This window comes from Sebastes umbrosus, chromosome 12, assembly GCF_015220745.1.
Source record: "Sebastes umbrosus isolate fSebUmb1 chromosome 12, fSebUmb1.pri, whole genome shotgun sequence".
In the NCBI taxonomy this organism is placed as follows: domain Eukaryota; kingdom Metazoa; phylum Chordata; class Actinopteri; order Perciformes; family Sebastidae; genus Sebastes; species Sebastes umbrosus.
In genome coordinates this window covers 4,213,829-4,234,502 of record NC_051280.1, presented here as the reverse complement: position 1 = coordinate 4,234,502, position 20,674 = coordinate 4,213,829, and the positions used below count along the sequence as shown (strand labels likewise).

General features: G+C 39.8%; 1 protein-coding gene across 1 annotated transcript in view; it reads left to right on the top strand.

Annotated features, from left to right (window-relative positions):
• Positions 1-15,497: 15,497 nt before the first annotated feature.
• The window catches only part of LOC119499358 (receptor-type tyrosine-protein phosphatase N2-like), a 277,893-nt gene continuing 272,716 nt past the window's right edge, over positions 15,498-20,674 (top strand). The window contains 1 exon segment of the mRNA XM_037788647.1: positions 15,498-15,815. Within this exon segment, the coding sequence (XP_037644575.1) occupies positions 15,731-15,815 (85 nt within the window). The 5' untranslated portion in view covers positions 15,498-15,730.

Sequence of the window (20,674 nt, the reverse complement as noted above, 5' to 3'; positions counted from 1 at the left end):
GTTGCATCTTGGTTTTTGGCCGTCGCCATTTTGTTTTTTAGCTGTTGCCTTCAGCATTGGCTTCACTTCTCAGACCTGCCGGTAGCCGACTGGGACAAACACGTAGACACACGGGGGGCTTTTATTGTGAAGCAGTCAGGAAACACAATGTATTCACAGAACAAGACAGCAGCATTTTTTTTAATTTATTGTCAGTTGATCAATTTGAAATATTACCGGGAGTAACAGACGGATTATGAGACAGTGTGCAAAAACAACGCCATGTAGTCTGTACTATAAGCAATGTAAATGCACCCGTGTGAACAACAAATACCAGAGTTTTAACAAGGAGACCAGTGTCTTGAATTGTAAGTTACGTTATTGACTTTGACACATGACGATTGTCACATGTTTTTTAGTGACATTCGTGACTTGTTTTCCGTCGTTGTGTTACGTTGATTCCGTACATATTTCATTTCCATACTTATTTCAAACCCAACAATGACGTTTTTCCTTAACCTAAGTAAGTGGTTGCCCAAAAAATTTAATGTTGTGTTATTTGTATGCCGTCCCGTGAGACCGGGTTGCTACTTGACAACTAGTTACCTTAATTATTTAATTGTTGCTGTATAAACATTTTTAACTGTGCTGATTGTGATTGTTTTAAACTGTAGCGTACAGAGATTCCTTTTGTGATTATTGCTGCTTCTCAGCTAAATGGGAACAGGTTTGAAATAGCCGCCTACAGACAGCATGAGGTTAGACATGATCAACACACTGTCCTTTGGTTAGTTAGTTACTCACTGTTTGATGATCCACGATGGTTCAGGTGGTCCAAGAGTTGTTTGAATGGTGTATTGTGGGATACTGGGTTAGGCTATAATCTGCTTTGGCTGAATGTAGCGTCATGAACAAAATCAAAACCCCAAACAAACTAAATAAACACAATCAGTTCAAATCAGTGGCAGAATAAACAAATTTATCCAAGAAAACTTTGATGCCGCAGTACAATTAGCCAAACACATGGTGGTTGAAGGTTGTTTCCTTGTGGCGTCTTCCATAGTCCACTAAATTCAGCACACCTGCCTTCAATACGAGCTTCCTGAGATGCGAGGTCAGGTGACACTGTGCACTTGGTTTAGCACCAAAAGTACCACCAAGTGCTGCAAAACTATTTACTTTAAAGTAACTGAAAACAATATGAAATTATAAGAGCTTGCTAGAAATGGCTTTAACAGTGATGTTGCACTGTAAATTAACTGAATTGATGAGGATATTTGCTGAAATGTTGAAGTATTCCTTTAACTCTGTATAAACTGACTTGTGTTCTGTGTATCCACATGTTCACCTGTTAAACTGGTAAAATGGCTCCAGAGTGAGTTCACAATCAGTTCAAGGAGCTACTCATTCTAAAGGCCATATTCTGGACCTAGTAATTTCTTTTGGTTTTCTCCCCAGAGAATGTAGAGTTAATAGATTTCCCAGTATCAGACCACAAAGCTGTTATTTTTAAAGCTCCTTTACCCTCTTCTCCTGTTTTAAAACCTCATCACATCATTCGGTCCCGCATTTTTAACGCTGACTCTGCAGCCAAATTCAGTAATTATTTTATCCCCACTACAACTCCTCCACAAAATCCGGATGAATTTTTAACTTCTTCTAAAAGTCACTCTCTTCCCATTCTTGACCGTATTGCCCCTATGAAAATCAGAAAGTCAAAACCAAACTCGCTTCCATGGGTCAATGATCACACTCGATCCCTGAAACAACAGTGCAGAAGACATGGAAGTTAACCAAGTCCACTGCTATTCACAATACTCTTAAGGACCATATGCTAACATACCAGAAAGCAATAAAAGACGCAAGATCAGCTTATTTCTCAGATATAATTTCCAAAAACAATCACAACCCTAAAGTACTTTTTAATGTCATTAGCTCTGTTCTTAATGGACCAACCAGTACCGGCCTTGAACCGGCCTTCGTTCTCAAATTTCACCAAATCCACGAAATCTACCCACCATCAACAGTAATTCTGTCTCCCTCACCCAGTTTCAAACCACAAACATCTCAGCACTTGGTGTTTTAATTTCTCAAATGAAATCCTCTACTTTTGTTTTAGACTGTATCCCAACTAAGTTTTTAAAAGAGATATTTCCTGTCCTGTTATTTTATCAATTATCAACAGTTCTTTGATTTCTGGCATCTTTCCAAAGGATTTTAAACATGCTATTATTCAACCACTACTGAAAAAAACAATCTGGAACCCCTTTTGCTTAATAACTACCAACCAATTTCTAAATTATTGTTTTTATTTAAGGTATTGGAGAAAGGAATTTCAACCCAATTAATCTCTTTTATGAATAACAATAACACTTTTAACAGTTTCAGTCAGGCTTTAGAGCCCACCATAGCACAGAGACAGCCCTTGTTAAGGTATTTAATGATTTACTTTTAACAGCTGACAGAGGTGTCTGCTCAGTCCTGGTGCTTTTAAATTTAAGTGCAACCTTTTGACACCATTGACCACTCTATTCTCCGGCACCGTCTAGAAACCTGGGTTGGTCTAAAGGGAACAGCTCTTCAGCTAACGCACTCTTACCTCGCTAATAGAACTTTCTCTGTTGTTTTAGAAAATGCCATCTCCTCTGTTACACATCTTAATTGTGGGGTTCCTCAAGGGTCCATTCTTGGCCCACTGCTGTTCTCAATTTATATGCTTCCCCTAAGACAGATCATTCAGAGCCACGGTGTCTCCCACCATAGTTATGCAGATGACACTCAGCTATATGTCCCTCTCCACCCCAATAACTCCTCTAGCTTAGATAGCCTTCTTTCCTGCCTCAATGACATCAAATGCTGGATGTCGCAAAGTTTTTTTAAATTTAACGATGATAAAACTGAATTTATAGCCATTCGTCCAACAATCTCTACCACCTGCTTCACGTCAAGCTTGGTTCCCTCAGTACAAACATGAAACAGACTGCTAGAAACCTTGGTGTAATATTTGATGCAGATCTCTGTCTTGATGCTCAAGTAAAGGCAGTTGTTCAGTCATGCTTCTTCCAGCTCAAAAAGATCTCTAAAGTCAGAACCTTTTTTATCTCCTTCCGATTTACATAAGGTTATACATGCTTTTATTTTTTCCCAACTAGACTACTGTAATGCACTTTATGTTGGTATCAGCGAGAGCTCCATTCACCGACTACAACTGGTGCAGAACACTCTCGCCAGAATTTTAACAAGCACTAATAAATACGAACACATCATTCCTGTGCTTGCCAATTTACACTGGCTGCCCGTTATGTTCAGAATTGATTTTAAGATTTTAATGATCACTTTTAAAGCATTAAACGGCCTTGCCCCAAATTACATCAAGGATCAATTGACCCCCTACGTGCCTGGGCGTTCCCTTAGATCAACGGATGCAGCTCTGCTGGTTATTCCCAGATCTCGGCTTGTGACCAAAGGTGACCGGGCCTTTGCGGTTAGAGCCCCCCGACAATGGAACACTCTGCCTATTGAAATCAGACTCGCTACTTCATTACCATCTTTTAAGTCCCTTCTAAAACTGTGAAAAAAAATCTAATTTGTGTCAAAAAAACTTAGATATTCTCTGAGATTTTAAAGTTGTAAAACTACTGGGAAAAAATCACAGATTTACAAGGAAAAATCACAAATTTACAAGAAAAAACTTTAATATTCTCAGAAATTCTCTGAGATTAAGGTCATACATTTTAGAGAAAAAAACTAACAAATTTACTAAATAAAACTCCGATATTCTCTGAGATTAAATTTGTAATTTATGAGAAAAAACATGGATATTCTTTGAGATTTTACAGTCGTAAATTGATGAGAAAAAAGTCACAAATTTACAAAAAAACGAATAACAAATTTACGAGAAATATTAAAGTAAATTTTAAAGTACAAGAAGTATGTATCTCAAAACTGGACTTACTTAAGTACAGCCCTTGAGTAATGTACTTTATTTAAAAAAACTTTGCACATATATGCAACAGCATCAAACCAGACGATCAATTGAAGAGGAAAAAGGTTTAAAACATACTAAACTAATAATTTAATAATTATTAATTTAATTTTTCTTGTAAGGTACATTGAGCTGCATTTTCATGGAGGACGGAACCTGCCAAAAGAGAAAATAAATAAAATAAAATAAATAAATGACTTGATAAATAACTATGTCATTACAAATAGCAAAAATAATATAAAAATAATTATAGCCATTAATTAATTGATAAAATGTGACATAAATTGATACTGACCCCATGACACATGTTGAGTAACAGCCCCCTCATTTGCATAATGAGGTAGAAATATAAAAAGAAAAGAATAGAGAAATAAATAAGTTTGGGGAAGTAAATAAGAGGTGAAAATGGTATATGAATAAATTAATAAATAATTAAAAAAAATAATATATATAAAATAAATAAACTAAAGCAAAAATACATAAACTTAAAATGTAATGAAATAAATACATAAATAAATAAAAGGGAAATTTAACAGAAGAATAAATAAATAAGGGAATTAATAAAAAGATAAATAAATAAATAAAAAAGTAAATTAACACCTGTGGCCATTAAGTCAACGAAAGTCAGCGTCCTGTTGCTCGCGCTCGCGCTTGTGCTCTCTCTACATAGACATGAACGAGCATCAGTCAAAACAGTGAGGCGACACACGTCAGCTAAAACCACAATATCACTCTATATTTCACCTGCTTGGCAGTAATGTTAGCTGACCAGACGAAGGTCTCTCCATGAATCAATGCTGATCCTAGTGGAGGCTGTTCCTGCCTCAGCCTCCCGAACGTGGCCGGAGGGAACATGGAAGACTCCGGAGTTTTGGTCGGAGACGATAACGTTTCTCTCTGCGGAGCCCCGTCACTTCACAAGACACGGGAAACCTCTGTTGGTCTGGAGGAGCTGCAGCAGTTATTTCTGCACAAACATCAACTGTACATTCACTAGATATTCTCAGAGCTAAACTAACTCTTCTGCAGTGTGGAGTGTGCGCGCATGCACGTGAGAGTGGAGCGAAAGAGTGAGAACGAGCGCGGTGTGTGAGGCAAGCTGACTTTTCCTTGGGGGAAAATCAAAGGGCAGTCCATTAGAGTTCAACAAATCGGGGCTGAGGAAGGCCTCGGTCAGTAAGGCCATCAAGGTAACGACACGGTAATGAAGCACACCCATACCGCTCTGACACAGAGGAGGGATACAGAGGAACACACAGAGACATGTCTTATATACTCACACATTCAACTCCTACTTGCACTGTATGGCCAAAAGTATGCAGACTCCCAAATCTTTCCACCAGATGTGAAACATGGCAGCAGGGATTTGCTCTCATTCAAACACAAGTGCATCTGTGAGGTCCAGCACTGATGTTTGAGCGTGATCAGGTCTGTCTCACAGTCAGTATTGGATGGGGTTGAGGTCAGAGCTCTGTGCAGACCAGTCAAGTTCTTCCACACCAAACTGCGAAAAACATTACTTTATGGAGCTGCTTTGTGCACAGAGGGCATTGTCATTTGAAACGTGACTAGTTTGGGAATTTTGGCGATGCTGTGTTGTTCTACAATAAAAAATATCAGGGAGAGAAATTTCAAGCTCATTAAATGATACGTGAACAGAGTTGTGGCCAGCAGGGGGCCATGTAGTTCATGAATGAATCTGATAGTGTGTGGTGTGCTGTTTTGGACAAATTGTTGCTCACCACACACTACAGGAACAAAACCGTTAAATTTAACGTAACATGTCGTTATGTGTGGGCTCTCTCATATTTTCAACATCTGTTAATATTTGATAAATCTTTTAGTATGGACCAGCCTTTAGTGAAAATGATGTTGGCTGCTAAGAAACAGGCTGTTGACGTTTTGAAGACTGCAAAAATATGGTTTATTTATTGTAAAATAGTGGCGCCCACCATCCTAAAGCTGGCAAATTTCTACTGTAGCTGCAAACTGTCAGTCTGCTAGTTCAATTAATTAATAACTTGAATTTTGCAATTTGCTGGATCTGCATAGGTTGTAGTGTTTTTTAGAGGACACAGTGACATTCACAGCGTCTTTAGTATTTTGTTGGCTGATTGTTTCATTGATGCTCCATCCTCATGTTTAGAAGCAGTTAAACGTGGTATCTGTGTGAGTTGTGACTGATATTATCCCATCAGCTGATGTTTTCATTCCTCCATGTGTCTTTTAGGTTAAGGACGAGAAACACGAGTGTTCATTGGGGACGTTAATGCTGCCCCTGAGTCGCCTGCAGGAGACAGAGGAAATTACGCTGAACTAGCGCTTCCCCCTGAGGAACTCCGGACCGAGCTGCACCCTCATGATGAAGACGGCTCTGCGGGTAGGAGGACAACTTGCAGATGATGTTCTCTTAAGTGCTTCGTCGTGGCGCCATCAGATCAGCATGCAGGGGTCGCCTAAAGTGGTTAAGCTCTCTTTTGCTCCAAGCATTTAGAAGCTTTTTAAAATCCCAAATTGGCCAGTAAAGTGGCCCTGTGGTTTGATAAATTGTCCTTTTACTGGAAAGCAGCTTAGTTGCATCATGAGACATCAGGATTAAACTTTGATTGGAGCTGACTTTTATTAGAGCATAAAACTTTTTTCTTGCCTGATTTTGGAAAAATCAATTGTTCACTCAGAACAAGGGTTTTGGAATATGTATGAAAGAAATTGTCCTCTTGGTTTTCTGTCCTGCAGTCAGCCCGAACAGTGGCTTTGCCATGCCTGACAGCCCTTCGATAAAATGTGAGTAGTAGTTGGCCATGCCAAGAAAGGATCTTATCTTGGTTGGTGAAGGGGTTTTCCCATCATCCTCCATCAAGTCCGCTGCCGTCACATGGTTAATTGCAGACACTTTTGCTGGATCAGTTACAATGCCTGCAATTAGTTACATTGTGACCTAAAAACTTGACTGACTCTCTGAGGAAATAGCACTTTTTCTGTGCCAACTTCAGGTTATGTTCCCTGAGGCAGGAAAAGACCATCTCCAAGCGATCCAGTGCCTCCTGCTCACTTTTTCCAAACAAAAGGAGATCATCCAGAGAACAGAGAAGGGAGAGATGATTCTGATCTCCAAAGATTGACGTCATCATTCTGGCAAATGTTACTGGACTATTGCATAGCCCCCTGAGCCATTTGATTATAGTCATACAGCCCAGCAGGGGTCGAGCAAGCAGTATATTTGCGGTCATCTGTATGTATTTTGATGTTGTAAAAACCTGACGCTAAATCCATAGTGCTGAAGAAGCAATTTACACCCAACAAAGCAAGGGTATCAGCCTGGTGTGGCAATGGGTATGCATCCTTCATTGTCCTCTGGTTTAACCATCTGAAATCAGAACATATTCGCAGCTCTCCCAACGGTTTCCAAACCAACACCAACGGAGAGCCCCATTCACTTGGATTTCCGGTTAATGCCCTATTCGTCCATTACATCCAAAGTTTGCTTCAGTTTCTGGTTGTCAGACGGTGGGACCCTTCTACATGGCAGTCGGAAGGGTCGTTCATCCTCCAGTCGAATTCTGTGCACAATTTGCTTTGCTTCTCCACAATCAAGCTTGTCACGGGAGAAAATTCCCTTATATTGACAAAATCAGGTCAACGAGTTTCGCTTTCCAGAAATCAGACACTTCACAGGATTATATATTTATATCCGCTAAACCTAGTTCCTGCAGTTTTAGCATGTAGTCTCCTTGTGTTCTCCTGAGACACTCTGAGCATGGAGTTTCAGCCTGGGAAACATTCTGCACAGCTGCCCTTGCCTTGCCAGGACACCCTTTGCTGGCAACATCAAGTTGTAATTCTTCAAGGGCAACTGAGCCAGCTAAGTGTTACGGTGGAGGACAATGGGACGATCAAGGGGATTGATTACCTTCATGGGGACCTTTATCCCCCCACAAGGGACAGACAGTGCATGCTACCAACACGTGTCTTGGTGCAGACTGAGATTCACTGGGTTCAATCAAAACGGTACTTCCAACAGACACTGGCACTTCCTCTTTAAGCTTTCCCCAAAGTAAATGCCGTGCCGTGGCCCTGGATTACACACTGCTTAAGCACAACAGTCCCTTCCTTTTTGGTATCCTATTGCCATGCCAGCGATCCACATTGGACAGCAGGTTTAGTAGGGGTTCATGGGAGTCTTCTAACCAGTCACTCTTTTTCATTTGCTTAATTACATGTCTCATCACATTTGATCCCACTATCATATCATCTACCTGCCCTGGGACAACTAGGAAAGAGACCAACATTTTGCAACCAAGTAGATCCATGTTCAACTCGTATGTTTATTTAAATTTTGCCTCATTGCCCCCACAACCTATCAGAACTTTTTCTGTTGGCTGGCTTGACTGCCCATCAATAATGTTGTCACTCCGGAGGATGCCCTCAGCAGACTCACTTAATGTGCAGGTCGTTATCCACAAGAACTAAGAGTTCTACCTTTCCTTCAACTACTGCTGGGGCATAGAAAAGATCATCCTCATCATCTATTTTCTGGTAACCACTTTTCTTGCACTAGGCCATCAGGGGGCGCTGCTTGGGGTGTGGTTCCTCTCTTGTAGATTGCTTGCTGCTTTGAATAAGCCTCAATTTCAGTGTTTACATCAGCAAGACTCTTTGGGGTTGTTTCAGGTTCTGCACTCACACTCTTGGTTGAATGGTCTTTACAGACCCCTACATGAGCTTAGGGTTGTAATGGGCTCACCCACTGGTACTTTAGCTTGGGTTTGATTTTGACTTTACTGCTAGATGGCAAGAATCTTTTCCATAAGAGAGAACATTTTACACAAAGATGCTGGCTCAATGTTAGTAGATTGATTAGCACTAATAGCTGGCTGTTATGCCATGCACCAAGCATTGGGGGTCATCTCTTCATTAAGTTTCACTATGTTTTGTGTCTTACATGCCCTGGCTGCTTGTCTGTCTCTGTGGTGACTGTCAATCAATTTCTGACAACTCCAATGGTCCATTTCTCAAGAGGTCTACCTCTAAGGGCTGTGTATAGGCTGGAATCAGGACAATGTTTAACAAACATCATGGTCGCTTCATAACCTGGATCCTCCACTCTTTTCCCCTGTCTTTGCAGGCACTCATCAGCAAGGTAAATAGTTTTATTGTGTCTGATCCAGTAATCTAAACCACTCTCTGAATGCTTTGGTGTGGTTTCATAGAAGTCTTGTAATGGGGTGGTTGATGAGATCGCTTCTCCAAAGTGCTCTCTGAGGATAGAGAAGATAACCTCAGGATCTCTGCTAATGTTCATGAGCTGGTTGTTGGGAATGCAAATTCTTACTACATCTCTCGCTCGCCCCATTAATCTGTACATAATTTCATGGCCTTGCTCAGACAAACTACAGCCCTTTCTTGTCAGGTACGTCTGCATAACTTCTTGCCACTCACTTACATTGCATCTATCGGAGTTGTCACCTCTGAAGTGAGGTGGCTCTTTAATGTCAGATTTTAAGATTAGGTTCATCTTTGACCAGTCAAAGTTTTGAGCTGTGTTTGGGGGAGTGTTTGAATGGACATTAGCACTGGCCTGGCCTGTTTGGGACAAACTAGCTGAGATCTGACCCTCTATGTCACTGCCTAACTGCTTGATCAAATCTGCAATACCTTGCAACTGATTTAGTGCTTCACCACCTGTGGAGTCCTGACCTGGCAAACTATGGCCATCTGGTGGAGGCTGAAAAGGGGAGGCTCTGACACTCTGTCCTATCAAACTAGCCAACTGAGCTCCCCGTCAAACCCCAGGCATTCCCCCTCGTCTATTCAAAACATTACTCTCAGTACGAGCAGGAGTCACATTCACAGAGTTAACATCACTATCTGACAGTGGATCACTAACAAATCTTGAAGGAGATACATATGCAGCCCCTTGGGGTTCATAACTGTTCACAAAGGACAAACTGTGCAAAGTTCATTGTCCCCAGTTATTGTGCACCTGTGATGTCAAGGTAACGTACAGAAGCTCACCGGCGATCTGCAGCAGCTGATCTCTTGATCCGGGTCACAGCACCAAATTTGTAGCAGACACACCACAAAATCACCACGACACCACGGCTTTCCTTTGAGGTCTTTCTTTACTGCAATGATACAACATGTGACAGGGACTGCATCAGTTCACAACCTCTCCTCAGACTACTGTGAGGGAAACATAAAATAGCAATGTAAAATAAATGCAAAATAAAATAAATATGCTCTGCCTCACATGTCAGTTCAATTACAGGGTAAACACAGTGACTCCACGCATGTACACACACAACATTAGAAAAGTAACAACACACGTAACATTCGTTTTATGCAAATCCCACAAGAAAACTACATTCCCCATAATTGCCGCGGATTGCGTGGTGTTACTCTACGCCAGCGGCGGCACTTCCAAACAACATAGTGGAGAACAATGCAATGCTAACTGTGCAATAACTTTAAAACATCTTGCAGTACAGACTTCCACTTTATACATTACAACTGTCTTCTATCACTCTTTCAGAACATAGTCATGGTATCATGCATTAACATTGGAATGACATTTAGAAACATAATTCTCTGTCAACATACCTGTTTCTTTCAGTTCCAAACACAAGGCTTGTTGGAGATGAACTGCGCCTTGCCTGGAAAGTAGACGAGATCAGGCGGCGGCAGCAGGGGGCGGTGACAAAAAGCTGCGGTCAAATCGAACAGTTTCCAGCAGCCTTCACTGAATTTACAGGAAGTCACAGAAAAAGTGACATCCTTTTAGATCCGATCTGTTTTCAGACCACGTTGGGATTTATTTATATTTGTTTGTAAATATATGTGGAAATGTGTGTGTATCTGGCATTGGATTCTATGTTTTATTATTTACATGTCCGCCTTTTTATGTCCGAGAACTTTGTTGCCAAACACAGTTGTGTTAGTTGCTGATTATTTGCTAGAACTGTTGTCTGGGCCAGCTCTAACCCTTTTGGTGCCCTAGGCGAAATCTGGATTTTGATTTCTTTAGCTTTTTTCAGACATTTTTGGACATTTTTCTGCCTTTTTCCGGCCTTACGCCAGCCTTTCTTCGGCCTTTCTACAGCCTTTTTTCCGACATATTTCAAACATTTTTTGGACTTTCTTTCTGACATTTTTCTGACAGTTTTCAATCATTTCTCAAACATTTTTCTGCCTTTCTTCAGCCTTTTTTCCGTACATTTTTTTTGGGACATATGTCAGACTTAAAGGGACTGTTTGTAACTTCTTACAAGTAAAAATCACCCGGGTCGGTGTCCCATGCACGCTCACGTGTGGCTCCGCTGTTCAGACTCAGACTCCAACACAAACTACACGGAAGCAGCAGAACCGCAAAGTTCTATCTAGTGAAGCCCGTCTGTTATACAGTGTTGGCCACAGTCGGAGAACACGGGGGAGACCGTAGCTTTGGTCTCCAGGGCCGGAGTCTCTGCTCTACTCTGCTCCTCTGCCTGCCTGCTTGCCTTCACTCAGCTCGCTCCACCTCTCATGTGCATGCGCGCACACTACACACTGCAGAAGAGTTAGTTTAGCTCTGAGAATATCTAGTGAATGTACAGTGGACGTTTCTGCAGAAATAACTGCTGCAGCTCCTCCAGACCAACAAAGGTTTCCCGTGTCTTGTGAAGTGACGGGGCTCCGCAGCGAGAAACGTTATCGTCTCCGACCGGGTGCCAGTGTCTCCCTCCGGTCGGGAGGCTGAAGCAGGAAAAGCCAACACTAGGATCAGCAGTGATTCATGGAGAGACCTTCGTCTGGTCAGCTAACATTACTGCCAAGCAGCTGAAATATAGAGTGATATTGTGGTTTTAGCTGACGTGTGTCGCCTTACTGTTTTGAGCGATGCACGTTCATGTGTATTTAGAGCGAGCACAAGCGCAAGCGCCAGCAACAGGACGCTGACTTTCGTTGACTTAGCGGCCACAGGTGTCGCTGTTAACAAGCATTTCTGATCCTTACAAACAGTCCCTTTAAATGTACTGTGTGCTCTTCCTGTCTCTGCCTGCTCAGGCTTGAGTTCAGTGTTTCCTTCGTGGAGCTCCACAGGCGGACTCTGGATGTCGCAGTGAAGAACGGAGGTCTGCTCTCCAAACCCAAAGGCCTTCTGGGAAAGGTATGAACTTTCACTGGGCTTGTAGATTCTATATGCTAGTTTAAATCCTGAGGAAATGTCTTCAAATTAATGTATTTTATCCTGATATAAATTCTTTGTTTCATGGTTAATTCCTATGGATTCAGATCTTGAGTCTTGATGATCAGTCAGTGCATTTAGAAACTTAAAATAATATTTAATTTGCAGAAATATCTAGTCTGGACATGAAAGGATATTTTCATTTAATATATTAAATGTATGCCAGCATTTAAATTCAGTCTTTATTTCTGCCAGTGAAGAGAACTCTGTTGCCTTTTCTCATCAGGTTCTGGTGGATTTGACCCAAGAGGACACCACTAAGGGTTGGACACAATGTTCACTGATTTCACACTTTTCATTTATAAATAACACAACATTAAGTGAAACAGCTCACACAATGCTCAATTTTATTGTATCATGTTAAGTAAACTCTTTTAAAGTCATTCTTTGATATAGAAAATGCTTTTTTTTTTAATTACAGCAAAGGCTTACAGTGTAGCCTACTACTACTACTACTTCCAATAGTTATACTATATCATACCATACCATTTTCTGATATTAACTGGTTTTAGAAGAGTCTTCTTGATTAATAATAATTATTCATGAATATCTATTCAGACTATAGATACACATTTGAATGCCGCTGCATCCAATTCGACTGTCATCAGGGCATTAAATAGGCGTTATCAGTCGCTATAAGCACCATAGATGTGGGTCATTAGGGGCCTACTAGGCCTATCATGTTGTGAAAGTGAAACTTAAAAGCAACACATTCTAACATGTAAATGTAACCCACCCAAAATCTTCATCAACATTATCATCATAATCATAATTATCATAATGTGACGTGTAGTATAACTTTACAAGCTCACTTAAATTTAAGTTTGGAAGAAAAGTGTTAAATTGATTAATGAGTTTTCTATCTCACTGCCTTATCAGACACAGATAGACCAGGCTAAGCCACTTTGTTTTCCAGCAGTTGGCAAACGCTTGGAGGTGGCAGCTGCGCTGCGCGGTGTGTTTTTCTTTTCGATGCATGCTGTAGAGGGAGAAGATTTAAGTCAGCTCTCTGTAAGAAAAGGAACATAAAATCCAGACCTGGGGATATTACAACGTGGTGTCTGAAAACTTTATTCTGTTGAAATAGGTAAGCTCATATTTCTTGTTTAACTGTCATTTTTTTTAGTTTAAAACTAAATGTTACCGTACAATCGTAGTGAATACAAACGTTCAGATTAGCCACACCGCTTGTCTTTGAGTGTGTGTGTGTGTGTGTGTGTGTGTGTGTGTGTTGTCTTTCAATGTATGACATTTATGCTAACTGTTGTTGCATACTATTAGTTAAGATTTTATAGTTATGTGGCCAGTGTTTAATGATTTTACCGTGGTTAAGTTTGACTTTTAGCTAACATGTATGAAGGTGTAATGTGTTTGAGTCCAGCCTGTTTGTTAAGAGCCGCAGTGTGTTTTCTCTTTTTCGATGCTCGCTGTAGAGGGAGAAGACGATAAGTTAGCTCTCTGTAAGAAAAGGAAATAAGATCCAGACCTGGGGATATTACAACGTGGTGTCTGAAAACTTTATTCTGTTGAAATAGCCCGGATATTGAGAGAGGTGTCGTGGTGTGAAGGAGGAGAGGAGCTGTTCCACTCTACATAGATTCCTAAAGCCAGGAGCGACCGTGGCTGCTGGATTGCAGATCTGGATTCTGGACTCCAGGTCTGAGCAGGACTTGGCTTTCATTCCTACTATTACACCAGTAAGATCTTTCCATCATTTGGGATTGGGAAGACCACCTCTAAAATGACTTTTGGACTAAACTAAAATAAGGACTGTAGTTGTGCACAACTAAATGAAGAGACTAAAGCTGCAGCAAAACTTCAACATTTTCAGGCCAGATTTTTTATTTTAATTGTATTTATTCATTTGTTATTATTTTTCATTCTGAGTTAATGTGGGGGTTGATTGTTGAAATTTTCAATAATATTGGTACAGAAAAATAATTATTGTGTTTCTGCATTATTTCTCTGAGTGAAGTCAATCATTATCTACAGCCAAAGACCAATTAGATATTCAGTGTAAATACATTGTCTTTATCCTCGAACCAGGATATCACTTTAAGATTTACTGTGGTAATCCCAGACCTTGAGATTATTATTTTTTCAGTTATTGTTAGAGGCATATTTAGACTTGGTTACATAAAAATGAATGAAACGTTACGTTTTGAACACAAACAAAAAAGTTTTCTTTTGGTTTAGCAGCAAAACTACAACTTCTTCAGGTTTAGGCAAAAAAACCCCACTTAGTTAAGGCTTCCGCTTCTGCTCCTGTCATAATTACTATGGTCGCTAGAGGTAGCTGTCATGTTCTTTTATACCTTCTTTCAATGATCTACCATGAATAGATGATAAAATCTACTAGTGGGTGCAGTAGGCCCCTATTGACCAATTGACATCTATGGGGCTTATAGCGACTGATAACGCCTATATAATAGCCTGACAACAGTCTAATCGGCTGGCCATTTGAGGGCATTTTTATTCCAAACCTTAACAGCCTTTCCTAAGACAGCGTCTCTGACTTTTCATCATCGATCACTCACTCACCTGCCTTCAACTCGCTCTGAACCTCTGTTTCCGACAGCGCCTGAAGGCAGCAGTAGTGCTGAATCAGAGCGGAGAGGTCCGTGAATCCGTCAAGTCACACTAAAATAAATAAATCCGGATACTGACTGATATGACCTTCAAAGTAAAAGTTTAAAAGGATGGGTGTGGTGTATAGATAAAATACATGGTATGAGAGATAACTCTTTCTGTGAAAAATATAATAAATATCACATAGTAGCCTTTCACGGAGAAATGTTTGCACATCCATGTTTATGGATGGGTAAATTCATAAACATGCAATGTCATTTATTACTTATTTCCTTTATAAATCCTCCTCCACAAATATTTGTAACAAACGCTACCAGACACAATGGGGAAGATCACAAATATTGATTCACATAAATTTAATTAAATAGAAATAGAAATCTCCTTTAAAGTATTTAATTTAATTCAAAGCATTGCCTGTATGGTGTGGTCGTCAATAATGTGTTTTTGACAAAAAACGACCACATGAAAAGAACATTTTGTGGGAAAATAAGACACAAAAACAAGGACAGAACATACAAATGATTATAAAAAACATTGCTGTCTGTATGATTTGTGTTTTGTCTTTATTTAGTTTACTGATGCTCTGTTTGTGATTGTTGCTCCATGAAATAGACAGCTCACTGCATTTATTAGACCTTTATTTTGAAAAGGTACCCACCGGAAATACCGCGTCTAACTGCACGTGTCCTGACCCGAGCTTGACGCTGTGAGAGCTCGAGCGCAGCAGCAGCAGTAGCAGAAACGCCCTGCATCCTCTATCCTCTCCTGCATCCTCTCCAGTCTCCTCTCCTCCAGTCTCCTCTCCTCCTCCATCCATCCGCGGTGTGAGCCCCGGCTCTCCTCTGCTCCTCCAGCCGCGGAGGAGACACTCTGAGCGGGAAGGAAGACAAACCAAACCTCGCCGGAAGAAATGGCCTTTTAACACCTGAGAAAGTAGAAGCGCCAGAAGAGACATGGATCCTTTGCCTTTCTCCTCCTCCCTCCTCCTCTTCCTCGCTTCCCTGAGCTGCTTCCCCACTGCTGCTGACCGGAGATTCGGTGAGTGAATGAACAGATGATTATTTTCTTAGTGAGCATCATCGGTACCGTCTCCTGTCCTACAGAGACCTCCTCAGAGCCATGTCTCCAGACAGACCGGAGGAGACTAGTTCTGTTTCTGATCTGATCTGATCTGAGTCAATATTGTATGAACGGGAACCCGGCCGGCTGCTTCACTGCAGCTTCATCTGAGCCGAGGAACAACAAACACGGTGATGCTGTGATCCGTTTCAACAGAAAGAAGCACTGCAAATAGCCTACACTATATTCCACATAGGAACATCAGAGGAACATCAGAGGAATATCAGAGGAGTAATGCTAGAGCCGCGTAAAGTCAGTGCTGCGCACGGATGAGACGCTGCAAGTTGGTAAACAAGACGGTCAACTGCAGGAAGGAGCTAATACAGACAAATTAGCCATTATTATTATTTATTGAGAAGGCCGGCTATATCCGTTGGTTAGGGCTATTTGTTATAGTAATTCAAATTAAAAATTATTAGAAATAAAAATACAAAAAACAAATATATAATGCAATACAGAAAATACGTATAAAATATGTATGCATTATAAATAGAAATACATACAAAATAAATGTTATTTATTATATGTATAGCAGAATACTTAAACATTTAAATTAAATAAGAATAATAATGATAGAAAATAATTCAAATATTTTAAATAATTCAGGACAAAAAATAAAGTAAAAAATATATAATTACAAGTATTCAGAATAAAATATAGACTGTACTAGAAAAGAAAATGGGTATTTACAATAAAAAATAAAGTAATTAAATAAAATAATAAATGTAAAAGTTAAACAATAATAAGGAAATTAATCATGTAAAATAATTCAGGAATACCATTAATAAAATACAGAGAAAATAAAAGATATACATAAACATACAAAGGAAATATACAAAATAAAATATAGAAATTACATAGTTGCAGAAAAAATAATAAAATTAAGATGAATAACTGATAGAAACGGTTTAAATATTGGGAAATAATTCATGAAAGCAATAGCTAAATAAGATATATAAATATATATACAAAGATAATGAAATATACAAAATGAAATATGCAGTGTTGGGTCTGTGTACACTAACTTGTAAACAAGGACAGGCAACAACCATCAGTGGTAACATTAATGCAAAGCAGTGGAAAATGAGCTTTTACACACACTCTCCAATTCCAGCTCTGCGCTCCTGACAGAGGCAGCTATTGATCGGAAATATGAAGGTGTGTGTGTGTGTAGACTGGAGACATTCATTTATCTCATGCATCTCACGAGTTTATAAATAGCTAATATCTAATATTCCCCCACTGGTTTGAGATTCGTAACCTGCAGGAGGACTGATGCAGAGATGTGTTGTAGAAGATGGTGTAAGGAGGAGGAGGAGGAGGAAGAGCAGGAAGAAGCTGGTGTTAAGAGAGAGGAGTGAGTGAGTGAGTGTGTGTGTGTGTGTGTGTGTGTGTGTGTGTGTGTGTGTGAGTGTGAGTGTGTGTGTGTGTGAGTGTGTGTGTGTGTGTGTGTGTGTGTGTGTGTGTTTGTGTCTCCTCAGACCCTCCTCCTCCTCTCTCCTTCAGATTACATAACCAGCACACAGAGAGTATGGCAGCCACAGGACAGACTCAGCTGAGGAGACGAGCAGCGACACAACAGAGAGCACCGAGCTGCAGCTCTCAGCCTCCATTTATACAGTTATACTTGATTTATTTATACTCTGTATCATATAACAGGTTTATCTACCTGTACAGTTTATTTTTAAAATTGATGTATATAGTTTAATAACCATACTATTCCTGCTATAACCCCACCGGTTACAGTTTTGATATTTCAGTCTTTTTTTTTATGAGCAGTTTTTAGTCTTTCATAAACATAATGTAAATATTGTCTTGACTTAATGCTTAAAGACCTAATGTGTCTGTGGTAGTTACAGCAGTACATATTTGCAATAGTGCATACAAAAAACAAGAAGCTATAATGCGTTGTCGCCATCTGTTGGACTGGACCTGTACGGCTCGATGTAACCAGGAAGTAATTGAATAAAGCCGGAGCTCAAACTACCGGAATATTCCCCCCCCCCTCGTATTGATAACACAAATATTAGACCAAATTTAATACTTTATTTCTATTTTCTCTTATTTGGCTACTAAGCTGGTCACTCATGTGTCCCATTGTTTTATTTGTTTTAGGGCTAACAGGAGAGAAAATACAAAAAAAGACTAATTTTTGAAGTTTATTTGAAGTGATATTAAAATGCTTAAAAATATTAAATATATCTAAAAGTATTTAATAATAATTTATTAAGCTTGTTGATTCTGAATTAAGCTTTTTGGCCACGGTGTTGGTTTCATGCTTCTTCCGCTGATCGACAGTTGGTGGCGGTAATGCGCCAACAAGTGCAGCAATAGGCCAACAAAGGCAGGGAAGAAGAAGCCGGCTCACATCCAGTAACTGATTTGTTTGGGCTCTTTGGGGAAGCTAAAACAACAACAGCATTGATATATCATCACCTTTTATATGTTGAACTTGTTAGCAAGCAGTTGCTTATTTACACATCTGGCAGTTACAGAGCAACATGGTGATTTATTAGGAGTCTTTGTGTTTGTGTCCATCTGATGAATGTTAGTGCAGTATTCTCTCTCTTTTAGCTCTGTTTTTGGTCTCCACCAACTCCTGAGGGAAATATGTGGCTCTTTAGCTGCTAAATGCTCCGCTACGTTCACCAGCTAGTCTCTCACTGTGTCCGTCTGCTGTTTGCTGCTGAAAAACAAATCGGTTTTGCAAATGTTGCACGTGTGAGGAAACACACTCGTGTGTTAGAGCTCTAGGATGCACACGATGCATTTTATGAGAAACACTGACTGTAAACTTTATTTATTTACAAGAAAACTCTCAGCAACTTCTCCTGGCCACCTCTAGTCACAGGTTGCATATCTGTAAGTCGTAAGCAGCGAAAACAAAGAGCGATTTTCTCCTCTGATTGTTTCTGTATTCTATTTAGAGGCTTGAAAGGATAAAATGATGGGCGGATGATGAGACAACGAGCCCTTGGGCCCACAGACAGTGTGTCTCTTCGTAGTTGTTTTGTCTCTCTTTTTGGTAATTTTGTATTGTTTGTAGTTGTTTTGTGTCTCTTTGTAGTCGTTTTGTGTCTCTTTGTAGTAGTTTTGTGTCTCTTTGTATAGTTGTTTTGTGTCTCTTTATGGTAATTTTGTGTCTCTTTGTGGTAATTTTGTGTCTCTTTGTATAGTTATTTTGTGTCTCTTTGGGGTAATTTTGTGTCTCTTTGTATAGTTGTTTTGTGTCTCTTTATGGTAATTTTGTGTCTCTTTGTGGTAATTTTGTCTCTTTGTGGTAATTTTGTGTCTCTTTGTGGTAATTTTGTGTCTCTTTGTAGTCATTTTGTGTCTCTATGGTAATTTTGTGTCTCTTTGTAGTCATTTTGTGTCTCTTTGTGGTCATTTTGTGTCTCTTTGTGGTCATTTTGTGTCTCTTTGTGGTAATTTTGTGTCTGTGGTAATTTTGTGTCTCTTTGTGGTCATTTTGAGTCTCTTTGTAGTCATTTTGTGTCTCTTTGTAGTTTTTGTGTTTTGTGTTTTGTACTTTGTAGTCATTTTGTGTTTCATTATATTGTTTTGTGTCTCTTTATGGTAATTTTGTGTCTCTTTGTAGTCGTTTTGTGTCTCCATGTGGTCATTTTGTGTCATTATGTGTCTCTTTGTAGTAATTTTTCATATCTTTGTGGTTGGTACATGTCTCTTTGAGTGACATTTGTAGGTGAAGGTCAGGGGGGGCCCTGGGCCTGTGCCCAGTAGACCCATTCAGTAATCCAGCCATGGTAAAACTGCAGTATTTCCCAAGAAAGATGCAAAATCAGAGAAAAGTAAAAAAAAAAAAAAAAAAAGGTCAGTTTATCAATTTGGTTCTGGGATTTTGCTGAATCATCCTCAGTGTTGGCAATTTAAACACATGAGGTTTGGTGGTTACTTGACAGCAGCAATAACTTCTTTCATGTTGAATTTGTGATCTGAATCTAGGAACCGGTAACTCCATTTGTCAGATACAGACGTAGGCAAAGTTGTTGGTAACGTTCCGTTAAAGAGAGAAAAACCCACAATGGTCACTGAAATAACTTGAAACTGACAAAAGTAATAATAAATAAAAATTCACTGAAAATTAACTAATGAAAATCAGATATTGTTTTTGAATTATGGTTCAGCAGAATCATTTAAAAAAACAAACTAATGAAACTGGCCTAGACAAAAATGATGGTAACATTAACTTAATATTTTGTTGCACAACCTTTTGAGGCAATCACTGCAATCAAGTGATTTCTGTAACTCTCAATGAGACTTCTGCACCTGTCCACAGGTATGTTGGCCCACTCCTCGTGAGCAAACTGCTCCAGCTGTCTCAGGTTTGAAGGGTGCCTTCTCCAGACAGCATGTTTCAGCTCCTTCCACAGGTGTTCAATAGGATTTAGATCCGGGCTCATAGAAGGCCACTTCAGAATAGTCCAATGTTTTCTTCTTAGCCATTCTTGGGTGTTTTTCATCATCATCCATTCGTATTATCCGTCTCTTCAATATGTCATCAATTTTCCTCTTGCGGCCACGTCCAGGGAGGTTGGCTATAGTCCCATGGACCTTAAACTTCTGAATAATATGTGCAGCTGTAGTCACAGGAACATCAAGCTGCTTGGAGATGGTCTTATAGCCTTTACCTTTAACATGAAGGTCTATAATGTTCTTTCTGATCTCCTGAGACAACTCTCTCCTTAGCTTTCTGTGGTCCATGTTCAGTGTGGTACACACCATGACACCAAACAGCACAGTGACTACTTTTCACCCTT